The sequence below is a fragment of the Camelus bactrianus genome, chromosome 16, assembly GCF_048773025.1.
Source record: "Camelus bactrianus isolate YW-2024 breed Bactrian camel chromosome 16, ASM4877302v1, whole genome shotgun sequence".
Classification (NCBI taxonomy): Eukaryota; Metazoa; Chordata; class Mammalia; order Artiodactyla; family Camelidae; genus Camelus; species Camelus bactrianus.
The window spans coordinates 58,585,542-58,604,793 of NC_133554.1; the positions used below are offsets into that span (position 1 = coordinate 58,585,542).

The 19,252-nt window shown below is 57.0% G+C and overlaps 1 protein-coding gene across 4 annotated transcripts in view; it reads left to right on the forward strand.

The window, feature by feature from the left end:
- The window catches only part of RPTOR (regulatory associated protein of MTOR complex 1), a 236,500-nt gene that overhangs the window by 144,410 nt on the left and 72,838 nt on the right, over positions 1–19,252 (forward strand). For 3 of the 4 annotated variants that reach the window (XM_074343899.1, XM_074343900.1, XM_074343901.1), the window contains exons 8-9: positions 14,834–14,934; positions 15,212–15,356. In XM_074343899.1, coding sequence (XP_074200000.1) covers positions 14,834–14,934; positions 15,212–15,356 — 246 coding nt within the window. Of the gene's footprint in view, positions 1–14,818; positions 14,935–15,211; positions 15,357–19,252 lie in introns of all 4 variants that reach the window. The other variant, XM_074343898.1, reaches the window with a different exon arrangement.

The following is a 19,252-nucleotide window of genomic DNA, read 5'->3' on the forward strand; positions in this document are numbered from 1 at the left end:
GCTGGCTAAGGCTCGCCCGGGCCTCCCTCAGCCTTGCCCAGGGTTACCCACCCCCCGCCACAGCTGGGGACACCGGGGCAGAGGTGGGCACGGAGGAAGGGGCCGAGGGGCTCGGGGCTGCCGCAGCCGTGCTTACCACTCTGGGCTCGGTAGCCGTGATGAGAATTTACTCCGCTGTCAAGTCGGAATTGTGCACATGTGTTATGTTGGGAAGGAAAACTGTCAAAGGATTCCAGGCTTGATGCAAGCAGCACACTTCTTACCGACAGGAATACGTTGTATCGGCTGGTTGAAGGTGAAAGTCAGTGATTCATTAGCGCCTGCCCATCACTGATGAGTAATGATTCACGGGAAGCTAATTTAGAAATGAAATGGGAAAAAAACCCCACGAGACGGCGCAGCACAGGGAACGTGCGTGCCTGGCGGGCCTGTGGCGGAGGGCTGTGCTGAGACCAGAGCAGGTCCTCCCTGGCCCAGAGCATCCTCAGCCAGCTGGCCTCGGGTCACCCAGGGCCTCGCGCTCCCATCCCGCGCGGTCAGGTGCGCCCGCCCAGTGCGGTCTCCCAGGTCCGTCCTCTCCAGCCAGTGGGAAGGAGGCTCCGTCGGGGAGGGAGCTGTGGGTGAGCCGCCCTGGGAGCCAGAGAGCTTCCGTGTCCTTCACCGCGGGACCACGTCCAGGCCTGTGCAGCGCCACACGGGTTGTCAGCCTCCCCACATTCGTGTCCTCTCCTGGTGCCATCGTGTCCCCAGAGCCCCAGAGGAACCCGTCTGCGCGTCTCTGATGGGTGGTGGGATCCGGGAGGCAGGGGCTCGGCATGGGCCCACCCGTCACTCTTGGGTTGGCCTTCTTGGTGGCGACATGTCGCTGAGGGTGGCTGGTGCCCTGGGGACGCTTTCACAGAGGTCGGTGACACTGAGATAAGCCTGAGCTGGCGCCTCGTCCCCCCGTCCCTGTTGAATTGGGCGCTTCCCCCCCGTCTGTCTGCTTCTCGGTGACCCTTCTCTGACAGCTTGTCCGAGGTCTAGCTGAACTCGACGTGGAAGTGGTCCCCAGACCTGCCCCTCGATGCCCACGTTTGAGGGGGCTCCTGAGGTTCTGAGCTTTCTGCACCCAGGAACCAGCATTCCTGTCTTGGACTGGCCGGTCTCTGTCCGAGGCTCTGGGCGGTAACAAGACACCCTCCCACTGACCTTACGGTCCCAACATCAGAAGGAAACATGGAACTGTACATTAAAATATATGATGCTCCGAAGTGTGCTGGTGGGGCCGTGACACAGGACTGGTACTTCTCTGAGCAGCAGGGAAGGCCTGTCTGGAAGGGGACCCTTGAACCGAGGCCCCCCTGGCCCAAAGGAGCCAGCCTGGCGCGGTGGGGAAAGCGGCCCCCCGGAGCCGCCCAGACAGTCGGCCACAAGTGTGGTTGTACCGCGGGCGCGGCCCCAGGAAGGACGCCGTAGGTCCAGTGTTGAGAGCAGGAGCACTTAGTGGGGTCACAGTGGCCTCTCGGGGTGTGGCTCGGCTCGCTGCGTCACAGGGACACCAAGGTGCCCTGGAGCGTGGTCAGAACCTCAACCGGAGATGGAGCTAGTTGCTCCAGTTCCAGTCACCGGGCTGCTGCGTGGGTGTGTGGAGACGTGTACCCTTCCGTGCCGGCCGCGTGTGTGCCTGGTGCTGGGCTGATGACACGGAGAGACAGAATTCCCAGCAGGGCTGCTGGCTGTCCCGCTCAGCACAAGGAGTGGAGGGAGCCCGGATCCCAGTCCCGTCGCGGACCAGGAAGCCTGGGATCCGCCTCTGTCCAACACCTGGAGGTGTCCGTCCAGGTCCGCCGCGGAGGAAGCCACGCTCGCCCCTCCTCCCGCCGCCTTTAGACCAGACGTGCAGAGGAGCTGCCGGTGAGGGGCCCCAGCACGCCCAGGAAGAGGCATCTGCAGAACGGAGCCTCTCAAGCGGGAAGGGCTCCCGGGGGCTCGACTGGGTTCTTCTCCTCCCCTCCGTTTAGAAGCTGCCTTTTCTGAATAGTACGGGCTTTTTAGGGCTTTCCAGAGAACTCCGCCTGGAGGAGGCGCTGCTTGGCCCCAGGCCTCGACTCTTGCGAAGGGGTCTGCCTGAAGATGACTTTTGACACTAGGAAGCAGAGTATCGGGTTTTCAGGAACCGCCTGAGACAGGAAAGCCGGCTCAGATTTATTTCTGTACTGTTTAACAAAAGGGTCTGTTTTCCTTGCGCCACAGACGAGCTGGTAAGCAGGTGGGAAACGGCTCCCTTCCTCCCTTTGAGCCCCTGTCCCTCTGATGCGTTTGCAGCCTCCGGAGGGGCGGGTGCCGGCCAGCAGGCCCCGGGCGGGCGGTGCTTTATCGCCTGTCCCAGCCACGGGAGAAGGGAGGTGCTCCCCCGTGAGCCTCGGAAATCATCACTCCTTCTCACTCGTAATTTTAAGATACATCTTTTGTGCATTTGCTTCATGGCTAAAGATGCAGGTTTCTGCTCTGTGGGAGCTGTCGGGCGCAGGAGGAGAGACATGGGAGGGCACAGCCGCACACACCAGCCATTCGGTTCAGAGGCTCAGCGCAGATGTTTAAAACCGTCAGGACACGTGCTGCCTGTGTGGGGTCTGAGAGGGAGAACTGCGCGATTTTCCAATCTGTGTCGTCTCGCAAGTGCTGTTCCCCGTCAGGCCGTTTTGATAACCCTGAGCCAACATCCTCCAGGAGAAGTTAGCAAGAGCTTCATTTAAGTCAGTGTTTTTAAACAGCAGATCATGGTTTATTCATGGCTCTGAAATCAGTTTGGTGGGTCATAGCCTTGCATTAAAACAAAAAAAAGGAAGAAAGAAAAGGATAGAAAATACTGCTTTCCTAGTGACATGAATGCTCTGTGGTCCTGTTCCTTGAACGTGTGTATTTACAGGTGACCGTGTATGTGTGTATGTCAGGTCACCGTGCAAGGTGCGTTTCTCCCCAGGCGTTGTGATCAACATGCCTGAAAGCCTCTTCTGTTCCCGAGGACCTGGACACACCAGCCCCTACCGGTGCAGCCTTGGGTTTGCTGTTAATACGTCAGCCATCTTTCCCTGTAGGTAGTCGCTGTCAACGGGAACAGTCAATAAACAGCCTCTAATAAGGAAGAGAAGAGGCTCTCATTCAAGCCAAGCTGAGGACAACGGCCCGGGAGGCCACCCCTCGGAGGCCGAGGAGCTGCTCCGGGAAGGCTGGTTCCCCGCACGGTTTTGTATCTTGTCAGGACAGAGAACAGACGCCAGACTTGACAGGGGCACCTCGCTTCAGGGTTTCAAGAGGCAGAGGAGCGCGTGCACAGCGAGTCAGTGGGACCTGGGCGTGGGAGGAGGGTCTCCGCTCTGAAGGAGGCCGGCGTGGGGTGGCTATCTTTGTGTTCACGCGGCCTTCCTTCTGATAAAGCGCTCTTCTCTTCTGTGGTCAAAGCAGACGTGCGATGCAGTAAACAGGCCACGAGACGGGCTGCTCCCGTTCACGTAAATCCAGGCCAGATCACACACAGGCCGGGACGACTGACCTGTCCGTCCCGCGGTGCGTGAGAGCTTCTCCCGTCTTCCCGAGCCCCCGTGCTGCCGTCTGCCTAGGCCACCTCACAGGTTCCTGTAACCCGCCGCGTCTCCCATCAGTGTTGCTGGTGCATACAGCTCAGCTTGCAGCCTTGTCTTGTTCAAGAAGTAAGTTTGATGATTTAGTGCCATTTTACTTTGTAAAATTGAACGCCCGTGCGCCTTTTGACCGCCTGCTCTGCCTTCAGAACTGCAGAAGGCGGATCCACCACGACTGAGTCCCCTGCTGGTGAAGCGAAGCGAACCTCCCGTCACCAAGAAATGTCACTCCGTCTCTTTAACACCTTTGCTGTAGAGTCCACTTCGTGGGGTGGTGGTGTGGCCGGACAGCTGTCCTCTGTTAGTGTTTGTAGCGTGTGTCTTTTTCATACGTGTGTGTGTGTAATTTTATGTGTGTATGTGTATATATATATATATATATATGTTTATTTAAGGAGGTTGATGTGTGTTTCTGTCACTTTGTATGTACTTGGCGTGCATCTCTTTTTAGCAGGACATAATTGACTTTTGCTCTGTTTATAAATCCAGACTGAAAATTGTTGACTTTGATTGAAGTATGTGGCCTTTTTGTGTTCAGTGCAGCAGTTGGCACATTTGCGTTTGAACCTGCCACCCCGTTTGCCTCTTGTTCTCCCCCACTTCTTTTCCTTGCCTCCCAGTCCTCCTCCTCCTTCACCTGCCATCTCTGGACTGACAGCAGTTGTGCCTGCTTTTGGCTTCCCGCCGAGTGTTCCCCTGCGCGCGAGCGGCCTCCCCAGAGCCGTGGGCTGCTGGTGTTTTCTGTTGAAGGCCGGGCAGTGCACACGTTAGCCCTTGTGAGCCACATCCAATCTCTGTTGTTTATTCTTCTCTATCTTTTGTTACAATCCTCTAAAATGATGAAGCTCGCTGTTAGCTGGCCGGCCACACCAAAAGCAGGCTGCTGGCTGGATCTGGCCCTCAGGCCAGTTGTGGTGCCCCCGGCTCATCAGAGCCCAACGGAAATCAGTGCTCTTACCGCCTCCCAGACGGGCAAGGGCCGTGGGGCACTTGACTTCACTGACCTCCTTGTGCATGTGCGGTGAGTTCTACGTGACGTGTCGTCTGTTTCGTCTCTCCGTGCGGCATCATGTCCAGAAACGTTGTTAGCGTTTTGAGAGTCATGTTCACTCATGTTCACCCTCATGCCTGAGTCTCTGCTGTCTTTCTCGCTTTCCTGACTCTCAGCTTCCGCCCCACGGTCTTCTTTCTTTATTCCCTTTAGTGCAGGTTTGCCAGTGAAAAATTCTGCTTTTATTCTTTGAAGATGCTGTAATTTCCTTCATTTGTACACTTTAAATCGACGTGGTTGAAATGTCATTTACATTAAATGAAACGAACTCACTTTAAGTGCAGAGGTTGGTGCATCGTGGCAGGTGTGTACACGGAGGCGCCGTCACACCCGCAGTGCATCCTGGAAGGCCCCTCGCACCTCCCCCCAGGCGGGCAGCCGCTGACCTGCTCTTCGCCGTGACACGTTAGCCTTGCCTTTTCTAGAGCTCGCGGTAAACAGAAGGCGGTGATGTGTTCTTTTGTGTCTGAAGCATGGAAGGGCCGGGGTGTAGGCCGGTGTGTGCTTACCTCGATCAGAAACTTCCCGCCCCTGCTCCGAGCGGCGCGCGGCTGGGCCGGATGCGCCGCCCGCGCCGGCCCTTGGCGCCCCGGCCCTCTGAGCCGGCCGTCCCGGGGGCAGTGCTGCGGCCTGGGCCTTCCCCTGCGTTTGCCTCATGGTGTCGGGCAGCTCTTTCCTCACGCGCTGCTGGCCGGTAATTTATATCCTTTAATAAAATACACTTCCGTGTCTCTTGGCAGCTCTTTAATTTTGTTGTTTGTCTTCAAGAGCCCTTTACGTATTTCGGATATAAGTCGTCTGCAGACCTATGTCTTGTGAACGTTTTTGGTCAGCCTGACTTTTGTTTTCATTTTCACAACAGTCTCCTAAAGACCAGGGGTTTTTCATTCGGATAAAACCTGATCTAATAGTCTTTTTTCTGTGATTTATACTTTGTGTCCCACCTAAGAAATCTGTGCCTTCCCCAGCGTTGTGACGATTTTCTCCTATTTTTCCCTAAAGTTTTTTTTTTTTTTTTTGATTTTACCTTTTATGTTTAAGTTTATGATCTGCTTCAAGGGCACTTTTATTCATGGCGTGCAGGGAGTCGAGGGCCATTTCTGTCCGTAGGGATGTGCGGCGTTCCCGCTCCGGCGTGGAAGGACGTTCACGCTGAGTTACCTCGTGCCTTTGGCAGAAGCCGCTTGGACTGCGACGGCGTGGCCCTCCCGCCTGTGCCGGCACCGTGAGCACTGCCCGCGCTGTGCCAGGGCCACCCCGTCCCCGTCGCTGCGGCTTTGTCGTGCGTCTGCTCCCTTTCAGGGTGGTTGGGTTCTTCTTGCTCCTTGCGTTTATTTCCTTGTGAGTTCTGGAGTCAGCTCATCAGCTTGCAGCGAGCCTGCCGGGGTTTGTGCTGTGGCTGCACTGATGTGTGATCGGTCTGAGAACTCTCGTCTCCACAACACTGGGGCTTCTGATCCCGCAGTGGGGTGTGTCTCCCCAGTGACTTAAGTCTTTCAGACTCTACCTCAGCAGGACTTCGTCCTTGTTTACTTCTTATTTTAACCCTATGAATTCAGCAGATGACCTCCGGCCTCTCTGGCTGTGACAAAAGCAGCGTCAAGTGAGGTTATCTGCGGGCAGGAGTGCTCGGAGCTGTGCAGGGCGGTTCCGCAGGGGTGCGTCTCACGACGTGGAAGCAGAGACAGGTGCTTGCCGGTCACCGCGCAAGGGTGGGGTCCTTGGGCCTCTGTTCAGAGTCTGGCCAGTGAGATCAGGGCTGGTGTCCAGAGAGGAGCTTAACAGTCGGCAGTGCACCCGTGCACGTGCCTGGGGGGCCGCGAACGCCCACCACGTGGCGCTGCTGGGCCAGACCTTCCTCCCCGGGTGCTGGCTGTCACATTTAGTTTCTGGAATGTGAGGCACGGCCGGGAGGTGGAGGCTGCAGGCCTGTGTCACCGTCGCCGTTGAACACCCTCCTCGCCGTCCTGTCCTGAGAGTCTGTCTGTTATCAGAGCCGAGTATGCCTCTGCCCGAGTGCCTCCCGCCACGTCATCTCACGTAGTTTAACCAAGAGCGGGTTCTTATGGGCGCCTCCTAGATGAAGGGGCCGAGCATGAAGGAGCAGCGGGCAGAAGCCCCAGAGCCACACCCGGCCTTTCTGCCTGCAGTGCTTGTGTTTTCACCTGTCTGTGCTCCCTCTTCCCCTCTTCCGGTTCTTGGAGTCCTCAGTCTAATTCAGATGTTTGCGCTGATGTTTGCACAGCGCAGGTGGGTCCACCCTCTGTGATCAGGGTCGCATGCTGACGTAGTTGTCTTGACACGTCGCAGTTTTAACTGTGTATCTCTTGCAAATAGTTTGTTAAATTGATTTCAGGTTTTAAGTTTGTTTATTTTTGTTGTTGTTTGGTTTGGTTTTGGGGGAAGAGGGGCAATTAGGTTTATTTATTTATGTATTAATTTATTTATTTTAATGGAGGTGCTAGGGATTGAATCCAGGACCTTGTGCGCACTAAGCACACGCTCTGCCACTGAGCCATACCCATCCTCCTAATTTCACTTTTTAAGTTGTTCAGTGATAACATATAGAAATGCATCTGATTTTTGTATAATAACCTCATTTTTCTAATTGTGCTGAGTTCAGTTATTCTGACAACCGTTTTATAGATTCCTTAGGATCCACTGTGTATATAATTATGTCATCTGCAAATAAATACAGTTTCATTCCTTCCTTTCTAATCTTTGTGTCTCTAATTTCTTTTTCTTGCTTTATTGCACTGGCTGGTGACTCCACTGCAGAGTTAAATAGAAGTGATGAACCTGGGCATCCAAGCCGTGACCCTAATTAAGGATCAAGGGGAAGACATTTTATCTCCTTTCAGCAGATGTAATGTGAGCTGTGGTTATTTCACAGACGTCCTTTGTCAGACTGAGGGCATTTCCTTCTTTACCTAGTTTCCTGAGAGTTTTTATTAATGAACAAGTGTTGAAATTTGTCAAATGCTTTTTCTGCCTTTATTGGGAAGATTGATTTTTCTCCTTTAATCTCTTAATAAGTTGCATTACATTATTGACGTTCAAGTGTTAATTTTTTACTGAAGTATAGTCGGTTTACAGTGTGTCAATTTCTGGTGTACAGCATCATGTCTCAGTCATATGTGTCTGTGCATACATCCCTTTTCATATTCTTTTTCATGGTAGATTACTGTAAGATATTGCATATAGTTCCCTGGGCTGTACAGAAGAAACTCATACATTCAAATGTTGATTTAAGCAAACCTTGCATTCCTGTGATAAATCCCACTTAATCATGGTGCGTTGCCCTTTGATACACTGCCGGATTTGACTTACTAATATTTTATTAAGGACTTAAGCACCTGTGTTCTGAGGGGTGACGATCTCTGCAGTCCGGTGGGACGCAGCCACAGTCTCTCCAGCAAGATCTAAACCTTAGCCTTGGCTGGGGCCTCATCCACATTTGCTCCTTCTTTGGGTTACGCTTCTGAGCCCACGAGGTAGCGTCTGCTTCCTGCAGACAGCACTCCTGCCTTCTTTAGAATTCTCTGTCCTTCTTAGTAGTTAGTTAATCTCCAATTTGTAGTTGAAATATTTAATACGACATTTTCTCTTTAATTTACCGGCATGGTTTCTGTTTCCTGGGCAGACCCTTCCTAATACATGTTCCCTTAAAAGTTATATGCACTTTTTCCTCTGACTGTATTTAAGAAGTTCTCTTTGTCTTAGGTTTTGGCAGTTTCCCTTTGCTTTGCTTCTGGGGGCTTTCTCTATATTTGTCCTACTCTGTGGTATAGCATCTCTTGAACCTGAATGCTGCAAACTGGATTATGCCCCCTAAGTTCATATGTGGAAGACCCAGCTCCCGGTGAGATGGTGTTTGGAGACGGGGCCTTTAGGAGATGAAAGTCATGGGTGAGAGGAGGGCATGCGGGCGGGGCCCGTGATGGGGTGGGTGCCCTTGCAAGAAGGGGAAGAGGCGCTGTCTGTGGACCAGGGAGGGCGGCCGTCCGCGTGTCCGGAAGAGCGTCCTCACCAGGACCTGACCACGCTGGCACCTGGATCATGGGCTTCTGGTCTCCAGAACTGTGAGAAAGCAGATTTCAGTTGGCTAGTCCACCCAGTCTGCGGCGTTTTGTTACGACAGCCGAGCTCACCCAGTCACGGTGCCTTGATGCCGTCCATCGGCTGCAGAAAATCCACCGCCATCGTGTCTTTGACTGTCACCTCCGCTCCGTTTCCCCGCTCTCTCTTTTTGGGACGCCCATATGCGCACCTTAGGTCTCTTCACAATACCCACTGCTTCTTAGACGTCTTTTCTTACGTCTCAGCATTTTGTCTCTTTATGTTTAACTTTGAGCATCTCTTTCTGACCCAGGTTCTGTTGTCTCTTCAGCATTGTCTGGTCTGCTTGTTTATTGAGTTCTTACTGTGCTTCGGAGTTCCTGAGGTTCTAGAATTTCCAGTTTGTTTTACAGGTTCCCGCTCTCTGCCGGGATTTTCCGTCCTGTCCGTTGACTCCATGAGGATATTAAGTCAAGTTACTGCGGAGTCGGTGTCTGTGACCGCCGTCACCTGGGTCTTGTGTCCGGCCTCTTTTCTTGGTTTCAAACGTGTAAATGCCTGGGTTTGGGGATTTTTTTCTTTAAGGTATAATTGAAATATTGTGTTAGTTTCAGGTCCACAACATAGTGATTCAAAATTATTATAGATTGTATTCCATTTGTGGTTATTCTAAATGCCCGGCTGTGTTTGATTGCCTGTTGCAAGTTGGAAATGGAAACTGTACAGAGATGTGGGGTGATCTGAGGCTGTGAGGTCTGAGTCATTTCCAGTTCACCCTCTGTGCCCAGCTCCAAGCCTAGGGCGTCTTACCAGCACCCCCTGTCCTTGGCAGGCTCTCGCTGCTCGTTGTCCAGCCCTGTGAGTCGGCCACACTCAGCTCAGGCTTGTCTGGAATTTGCCAGATGCCCCCGGGAGGAACGTAGCCCCAGATGGCAGCTCAAGCGTTAGGCTTCCCTCTCTCAGGTTTTGGCTCCATAATTCCCCACAGCCTTACCAGCCTTCCAGTGCCTTTAGTAAACTTGCACACACACACACACACACGGCCTTTCTAGGTGTTCTCAGTGGGAGGATGGTCTGAGTCACCCCACCTGCTGTTGCCAGGAAGAGAACCCATGACGTCATCTAAACCCTGCGGGAGTCATTGAACCTCACGCCCCCGGGTTTGCAGATGTCACTCGGGCCTGGCTGACTCAGCCCTAAGCTGGCGCCCCGGTGACCGCGCAGCTGCGCGTCCCCGGGTGAGCGTTGAGCACTGCGGTGCAGTGTCTGTAAGCTTCCTGTGTTTAAACAAGTGTGATTCCACTTCCAAGCAGGTGTCCTCACTCGTGTCTCTCTTGTACCCCCGACTACCCAGGCGCAGCCCTGCAGTCCCGTTCACGCGGGGCTCTCCTCTGACTGTAAGCCTGCAGACCGGATATTCAGGCCACAGACCACATCACGTGTTATAAACTGCAGGTTTCACGCATGCTGGGATGGACTTGGATTGTCAGCGCTTGAAACCTCTGAATGGCTAGAAGAAAGGCGCTGTGTGCTAGGAAGTTCAGACGGTGTTGGAGTGCTGGCCTGCCCACAGTTCTAAGCAGAGCGAGATTGGAGGGGGTGCTGTGGAGCCGCGGCTTGGTCTGGGCCAGCAGAACGCCAGCACACGAGTGAACACGTCACAGAATGCGCCGTCCGGGCAGACTCTCCCCACCTTCGTTTCTTCCAAGCGGCTTTCTTTTCCCGCCCAGCTGACTTTTCAGGGTGACTGAGGTGTGTTTGTTGTGTGTGTGCGTGTCTGGTCTCAGCAGGGCGTTAACTGAGAAGGTGGCCTTGCACACCTGTCCAGGGACTCCTTTTGGTGCCGAGCGAGCGCTGGCCCTTACCCCGGCCCCACAGGTTGGGACCCTCGGCCCCATCTGTCCGCATTTATCTGACCGGTATGGACCAATCTGGATATTCAAAAGAATTACTTTAAAAAGAGATTGTTAGGTTCACCTCCCCGTTTTCTTAATTACAGGGCATTTCTAAGTAACAAATTATTTGCGTTAAGTAAGTGAACCAGCCCCAGGTTCTCTGCACCATCATTTCCGTGAAGCCTTTTAAAGCAACAAAGATGTATCTTGCTTTATTTGAACTGAATACGAGATGATGTAAGTTCACAAAATAATGCATTTTTTAAAAGTATTTTCCCTTTTTGGGAAAACTGGTTTAGCCTCCCTCTTACTAAAAGAAAAGGTTTTATTTTTCTTTATTATTTAAGTAGTACGCATTCAGCCAAGGTGTGTAATTAAATACAGATAAGCAAAAAGGGTTAGAATCACTCATCGTCTCCAGCGAGCCGAGAAGGCCAGCGTTCCTGCTTTGGTGCAGGCCCTCCAGGCCTCTTTTCTACGTGTGTCCGTGGGCGTTTCTAGCAGGAAGTGCGGCGTCTTTTTGCGCATGGTCGTCTCGGTGCACTTAGAGCTGCTTGATTCTGTGCGCGAAGTGCTCTCTGAGGAAGGGTCGCCAAAATGCCTCTGCTGCTTTCAGATGGTGAAGCTGGGACAACTTGTATTCCTACCACGTGAGAGTTTTTAGTGAGCTTGTGTCATTTTCTTGGAGACCAAAGGTGTGCACTTAATGTTTTGTTTGCGGAGAGCTGTGATTCTTCAGCGGGCGTCCACCCGCCCGCCACTCCTCACGTGTGGACGGAGCACCTGCTAAGCGTTAGGCGCTCAGTGCTGAGAGATGGGTCGGCTCGAGGAAGGCCGGGAAACCGCTCCCCGAGCGCCCGGGCCCTGGCGGGAGGCCTGGCCTGGGCACCTGTCGTTTACCACAGAGACGTCTGCGGAATTGACTCTGTGGGGGCCTCAGCAGCACCTGAAGGCCTGGTGGGACCCCAGGCGGGGGCGGGAGGAGGCCGAGCGTGGGGGCTGCTCGGTGCTCCCCCGGCTGACATCTCCCCGCCCGCGGGTGTCCCCGACCACGCTCCCCCGCTGTGCGCCGGCCGTCCTCGGGCTTGGGCCGGGAGCTGCTGGCACGCATGGGAGCGGTTGTTTTTAGGTCAGGAAGTAAGGAGGGTCAGAGCTGCGGGCTGTGCGCTCGCCGAGTGCTTAGCGCTCCGCCAGGATCTGGGGGGCTGGTTTATGTCAAGGAAAGCAAATCTTGCCCATAAGGGATTTGTTTTCTTCTTACACAGACAGCTACCGCGCATGGAGCGGTGGTGGATAAGCACGGAGAAGTGGTGTCCGTGATTAGGGCGTGCCTGGGAGGTGCAGGGTGTCATTCAGTTCCAGCTGAGAAGGACCCTAACAGAGGCTGTCGGGGTCACTGACGGGGAGGTTGGCGCTTGACTTGTCCAGACTGAGCCAGAACCAGCCCACAGCGGGCGGGAGGCTGTTCCTAGTGGGCAGATGAGAGGAGACCGAGCTGGGTGTTTCTGTCCTACTGCGAGGTAATGGCCCAAGCAGAGGGAGCTAGTTTCAAAGCTTAATGTGTCGAGCTGGGCAGTGATGGACGCCGTGAAGCCAAGTGGGGCCTTTTTCCCTAATTCGGTCGGCAGTGACCTTGCCCCTCGCGGGCCTGGCAGCGGCCCACCCGGAGCTGGTGGGCTCCCCACCTCCCTCCTCCAGCCAGAGGGGTGCTGCTTTCCTGTGTTCTGAGCCGGGTCTCGTCGGGGTCGAGGTAGCTCAGAGGTTCCTGAAAACCCTGCAGTGGTAAGCAGCGGCCCCTGTAGGTTCCGAGGAAAGGTAACCTAGGGGCTGCAGGCTGGGAGTGGGTCACGGGGGCCGCGGGGACACCTTTGCAGGTGGAAGGCATGTCTGGCGGGAAGTGAGGTATGCGCGGAGCCTGGCTGAGGAACAGGGCAGGATGGGTGGGCTTGCCTCTGGGGTTGAGCCCTGAGGAAGAGGGTTCCCCAGGGACACTGGGAGCGGGGACACTGGCTGTGGGGAGAAGACACAGGAGAGCTTGACTTTAGACGTGTTCAGTCTGAGCCGCGAGGACCGCAGGCAGAGGGTGGAGGGGGGCACGCACGTGGGGTGACCTTGTCAGACCCGGGGGCGGGCTGGGCCGCAGACGGCAGGCGGTGCTGAACGCAGCTGGTGAGCCCAGATACCGGGGAGCAGATGCGGGCTGGCAGTGACGGTGGGGAGCTTGAGGCGGTGTCTGCTGCTTCTCCTTCAGCAGTGCTCTCCTCTTTATTTTGGTCCCCACTTTGCATATGAGACTCGTCTGGGTGACTCAGCAGAGGACCCAGACGCCAGAAGTCACCCAGACACAGCACAGCTGGGGCCAGAGTTCGGGCTTTGTCTCCTCCCAGTTCCGTGATCTATTCCTAAACTACAGCTCTTTGTGCTTTTCGCATAGAAGTCAGTCCTTGATTAACACTGTGGGTTGACGCTGTAAAAGGGCCACCTTGATTACGGATGAAACTGGGGGGAGGGCTGAAGGGAACTCCAGCGGCCGAGCGGCCTTCCCTCGCAGCCCGGCGTCAGCGGGGCGGACGGCCCCGGGCGGGCCGGGGTTTGACGTGTCTTAGGGTCAGACACGGGGGAAAACGGAGACCGGAGTTTCTGGTGGGACTCAGTTCTATGTGACGTGAAACAGGAGGGAAGCGGGGCCGGCTCCCACCACGTCCCAGTGTGGCACCCCCGTCTGCGGGATGCAGAAGGCAGGCCTTGGGTGGTCGGTGGTTGGTCGGTTGCGCAGTTCCCAGGTCTGAAATCGTCGGGCAGGCGGCTTGGTCTGTGGTTTCTCAGTGAACTTAGTGAAGGTCACCAGTGGCAGCTCGAGAGGCCATGGGGAGAGTCGGGTTTTGTGTTTGTCTGCCGGTAATTGTCACAAGATGAGGATTGAAAAAACACACCTAAATGCACGCCGACCGCCACCTGACAAGGAGGGCCCTCTGCCCCCTCCCTGGCGGCTCGGCCGCGGGGCGGGGGGTCTGGGAGCCTGCTCAGGATGCGCTACACCTGAGCGAGGCGCCTCGTCTGGGTTTGGAAATAGACCTCGGGCAGACCCTCCGTCTGCCAAGAATGCCATCGGGTCACCAGCCGGCTGCCCACTGCCCTGTCCCTGCCCACATGTGGCTTCACCCGGGGCCCAGGACTAGGAGGGAGCCCGCGGGCACAGGGCATCTAGCAGGTGCTGACCGCGTGCAGATGTGGGGCACGGGAGCATCCCCGCCACTGCACTTCGGGCCTTTCCTTCTGGCCGTCCCCCCCCCCCCCCCCGTGCACGTGCTCTGTGTGGCCGGGGAGCACGATGTTGTCTGCCTCTCTGCTTGCTGTCGCAGGGCAGGCCTCGCCCACAGCAGCAGACGCTCACAGATGGCGGCCTCACACCTCGTGGTTATTGTGTCGTGGCTGTGCTGGGATTAGCCACTTCTCTCCTGCTGTCACACAGGGGGTTTCTGACTTCCACTGTGGGCCTCGCTTCCCCATTCTTTGTTTGGGTTCAGGACCGATTCCTGGGAGCAGACTTGCTGAGGAAGGGGTACAGACGTTTTCTGGCCTCCGCGTGTCTGTCCTTTCCGGAAGGGTCCAGCCAGCTCACACTCCTGAGGCCACGGACGAAGCATCACTCAGAATGTCCCTCAGTAGCCTGTCTGGGTCCCCCAGTGGGGACGCGAGCACAGCTCCCCTCAGACCCCCTGCCTCTGCCGTCCCCACCACTGGCATTTTCCATCCAGTAATGATGTGCCCAGGCCTGCGCGTCAACTTAAGAGGCGGGATCTGGGCCTGAGTGGCTTTATTTTCACATTGAGCAGATTATGGGGTGAAGAGCTCAGCCCAGAGAGGAGGCCAGGCCTTTGCCCCAGACCCTGCCTGAAGGGCATGTCTTGACTAGGGTGGGCACCCCGTGGCCTCAGGGTGCAGTGTTGAGCGCAGTGGGCGACCCCGAGGCCCCGAGGGCCTCCCAGGTTGGCAGAGCTCCCAGCTGGCATCACACCATGTCCGCTGCTTTTGTGTAGGTGGGGGGGGGGGGAGAAAGTGAAATGGGAGTTGGGTTTTAAGGAATGAGGTTAGAGGTGGAGGAGTCTGGAGAATCCCCCGGGTGGCCGAGCCTCTCCTGCCCCTGGTCTGACGCCCCTTGTCCGCTCCCATGCTGGTCGCCATGACAGCTTCATGTCTCCTAGGATCCCTGGGCGGCTCAACGACAGGAGGACACCGCTGGGCGAGCTGAACTGGATCTTCACGGCCATCACAGACACCATCGCCTGGAACGTGCTTCCTCGGGGTGAGGCTGGCGGCGGGCGGGGGTCGGGGGGCTGCCTGGGCTCAGGAGACGGGTCCCTCGACGGGGTGCTGCAGGGCGGGTGCGTCTTCTGCAGAGTTGCTGGTACCGTCTGTGTTTCCTAAAACCAGAAAATGTGAGTGCGTGTACCGCCAGGGTGAAATATGTGTGTTTGTCCCAACTTGCTTGTCCAACAAGTTGTGATGGAAGTAAATTTGCGTATTTGCTTTAAGCGCTGGATGTGAGTCACTGAACACATCTTTTTACTCTCTGTCTCCAGATCTCTTCCAAAAGCTGTTCAGACAGGACCTGCTGGTGGCCAGTCTGTTTCGAAACTTCTTACTGGCAGAGAGGATCATGAGGTCGTATAACTGCACCCCGGTCAGCAGCCCCCGCCTGCCGCCCACCTACATGCACGCCATGTGGTGAGTGTCTCCCCGGCCAGCCCGCCGGCACAGCTTCTCCAGGTGCTCGCTCCTCCCAGGGTCGTGGGGTCAGCCGACGCCAAGCAGGCAGGCGTGCCTCCAAAGGTGGAGGCCGGGGTGGTGCCAGCAAGCGACAGGGTTGTCCCCAGGCTCGCCTGAGTCCCCTGAGGGCTGAGCGGGCGGGACCAGCGCCTCCGGGGCCCTATGTCCTCACCCGCGGTTGGTTTCTGGCTGTGGGTGGGTGTCGAGGAAAGAAGCTGCCAGCTGGATTCCTGACCTGTGTCCAGGGTTGCTCCAGAGAAGTAAAACTGTTGGTTCCTGGCCAGTTAACTGGCACGTCCGCTTCACACGTGCGTGCACCTGCACACACTCACGCACACACGAGTGTGGTCTTCGTGACACTTTTACGTTGACTGTAAATTCCCTGCAGAACTGGCTTGCCACTCCGTACACCACTGTGAACAGAGGTCACAACGTGACGGGGAAGCTGGCTCGAGTCCAGATCCTGTGACTGAAGGCCCTGGTTTCTTCCCGTTCCCTTGCTCTTGTGACGTACGCCATTTAGGGGGCGCTCGATGGGCAGCATCAGGGAGAATGCATCCCGGCTCCGTCTGGCCGGGGAAGCCCCGCCGCCAGTACTCCAGGAGCGCGGGTTACTCTCGCCCAGCCCCCGGGGCCGTTTCATGGTGTGTTGTCAGGGCCAGGTTTGTTTGGGTAGTGGTTTCTGGTTTTGCGTTTTAATGTATGCAGGCCACTTTCCCCCAGCTCTGGAAACCCAGAGAACCAAGAAGGATTTGGGAAACTCGCTGCCTCTCGTCCACTCAGGGAAAATCCAGACTCAGCCCCCGTATCCATGAGCTAAATCCAGGGTCCCCTGCGCACCAGACCGTCGGTAGAAATCACACGCAGACATGCCCCAGCCGTAGCCTCCTCAAGCATTTCTAGGGTAAAACAGAACAGAGTTGCGGGGAGCAGGGACGGGGCTGGACCTCCATGGAGGAGCCGGCTGTGTGGCAGTGTGATTCCGGCGAGAACAGAGCGGCGGGACAGCGGGTGCGGTTCCTTGAATCCGCGAAGACAGGAGCTGGAGGAGGGGTGTTGGGCGCTTGGAGTGAGTGATCAGGAAGAAGACGTGCGTTTCTGGAAGAGAAGACCCTCCAAGCAGCCTCGTCCCGCAAGGAAAGCGGTGCCTTAAGTTCTGCTTCTTCTGAGCCGGGTGTTTATAAACCATGAATTATAAAGAAAGGGAAGAAAAAGGGACAGGAGCTCAGCCAGGTCGTTGCCCCATCTGCTCATGGACGGAAACCTAGCAACATCACCCCCAGGGTTTTCTGCTTTCCTGGCCCTGACCTCCCTGTGCACTCGGGGGCCTCAGGTGGCTGACGTGCACCCTGAGGACAGGGGTGCCATCCGGGTCCCCAGCCTGCACGGCCCCAACCCCGCAGAGCGCTGTCTGTGGCCGGGCCTCCTACTGGCTCCCTTTTAGGCAAATTCTGGTTGTTGCGGGGTGGGCTCCGTGGGGAGCGGACTCAGAGTCGGGGTGAGCGTGAGGCTGCTGTGGGGGTACTCGTGGGGTCACCCCCGACCACCCCTCGACCAGCACGCTCCCAGCCACCTCCTGCTTCTCTCCAGCCCCCGCTGCTCTGTCCGCGTCGCGTCCGCCCGTCCCAGCCCGGGAACCAGGAACAGGACTGAGAGGCCCTCCGACAGCCTTGGACGAGGAAAGCCGTCCGTCAGAAGAGTGGCGCTCAGAGGGGAGGCTGGGCAGCCCTGGCGCCTGCCGGGACGGCAGTGCAGCTGGGATCCAGACGCCTGGAAGCACAGGGGCTTCTTAGGGCGACGCCTGTGACGCCTGTCGCCGTGCCAGACGCCCTCTTGTCCTTCCGCGCTGGGAGGGGCCCCCTGGCTGAGACTCGGGGCTCCTCTCACAGGAGTCGGCGGTGGCGAGCTCTCGGCGGGAGGCTCACACGCACGAAGCCCACGTCCTGTCCGCATGACGGTTTCCTGACAGCAGAGCCAGCGTGAGTCTGCTGCCAGAGTAAGCGTTAGGCAGGCCCGTGAAATATTGAAAGTTATGCCACTAACCTACTTTGGTCGGGAGTCGAATGTCAGGTCAGGCTTCTGACTGGAGGAGACCCGTGCCCTCAGGATGACGACCGGGTGGGAGAGGAGAGGAGCCGTGGGCCAGCAGCCGGGCGGCTGCGCGTCTCCCAGGAGCAGCACCGCGCCGGGGTGTCCAGGGGCGAGCCCCCCACCCCCCGCCAGCCTCCTTGTTGACCAGACGGACAGCTGCTCTCCCCGGGGCGTCCTGCGCTCCAGCTGGCGTCCAACAGGGAGCCCTCCGGGTGGGCCGGGCTGCCGTGTTCTGGGTGTTGGGAGGAGACCACCGCTCAGGGCTGGCGAGAAGCTCTGTTGCTGTATGAAGTCGTGCAGAATTGTCTTCTGTCAAGTCAGATCAGAAATACTTGGTGTGGACACGGGTCAGGCGGCTGCGTGGGGCGTGGCCTCGCCCAGGCGGCTGACTAGGATGGGTGCGAATCCTCTCCGGTGCTCTGCCTCTCCCCTGCAGGTGGTTAGAGGCGGTGGTTGGAATACCGGATAGTTGGTAACCCCAAATCCAGCGGCTCTACGGGGCGGGGCACGGGGCCCCTCCGCTCTCCCCGAGGCCATGGCTGCTCCTGGTCCCGGGAGGCTGGGGCCGTGGTCCCTGTCCTGGGTGGCAAGTGTCCTGCCCAAAGCCCTGCCCTCAGGGGAGGTGGGAGGGTGGTGGTGAGGGAACAGCCAGTGGGCTCGGTTGCAAAGAGAGGGAAACGTGAGTCCTGGAAACCCCAAGGCCAGCGCAGCTGCACTGGAGTTTGCACACTGCCCCCGCGGTCCGAGGCGCCCGGGTGCTCGGTGCCGAGTGGGCTCTCAGCGGGCTCACCCAGGTGATGATGCTCATGACAACTATGCCCATTGCTCCTCTGCCTCCTTGTAAATAGACCGACGTTTGTGCATCCCCAGGGAGCCAGTGCACAGCCAGCAGTCAGAAAGAGCATTCGGAATAAATAATTTACCATCTCGTTACTGTACTCCGTGGGTGGTGACGGAGAGGCTGAGCTTTCGGGCGAGGAGAGGGCAGGGAACAGAGCCTGACAGAACTGAGGTTAAAGCAGGACGTCCACAGGCTCACGTGGGCTCCAGGCGGCGCCGGAGATGAAGGGCCCGGAGCCCGCTCGGCTGCTGTTTAATTTTTGATGCGAAGCCATCGGGGAGTCGTTCGCCTTCACTTTCCATTTCAGTGGGTCCCGAAACCTCGCGTTTCTCCGCAGTGGTAACCTGCTCTCCTCCCCCTCGAGGGAGCCCAGCCGCTGACTGACGGGTGCAGATGGAGCCGGGTACTCTTGGAAGGCGCCTCACCCAGCCCACTCCTTGGGCCCCTGCCATCTGAGCCCGTTTCCTGAAAACCCGAGCTCCTGCCTGGGTGGCACGTTTTCCAGGCCGTGATTCATCGGCCGCCCACGGCCCACAGGCCCCGCTGCTCCACACCGGGGCGCGGGGAGGCCCGGGTCCTCCCTCCCGGGGGCGCAGTGCGCTGGTCGCAGGGGCCGTGGGAAGTGCGAACACGGACACCTCCCTGGTTCCGCCAGCACGCGCACCTGCCGCCGCGGCGCAGGATTTACGGGACCCACTTCCCACTTACCCGGGTGAGAAGCCCAAATTAAGACTCCAAGTTGGTTTTGATTCTATCCTAGAAAATGCAGCCAGTTTTAACCCACCAAGTAGATGCTCAGCAGAGCTCCGTGCTGCTGCTGGGAACGCTGCCACGCGACCTCAGTGCTTAAGGGGACTCCGAGGTCCTCCTTCCGACCCTGTCCTCGTGCACAGAACAAACAGCCCCAGGCCCGGGGTGGGGG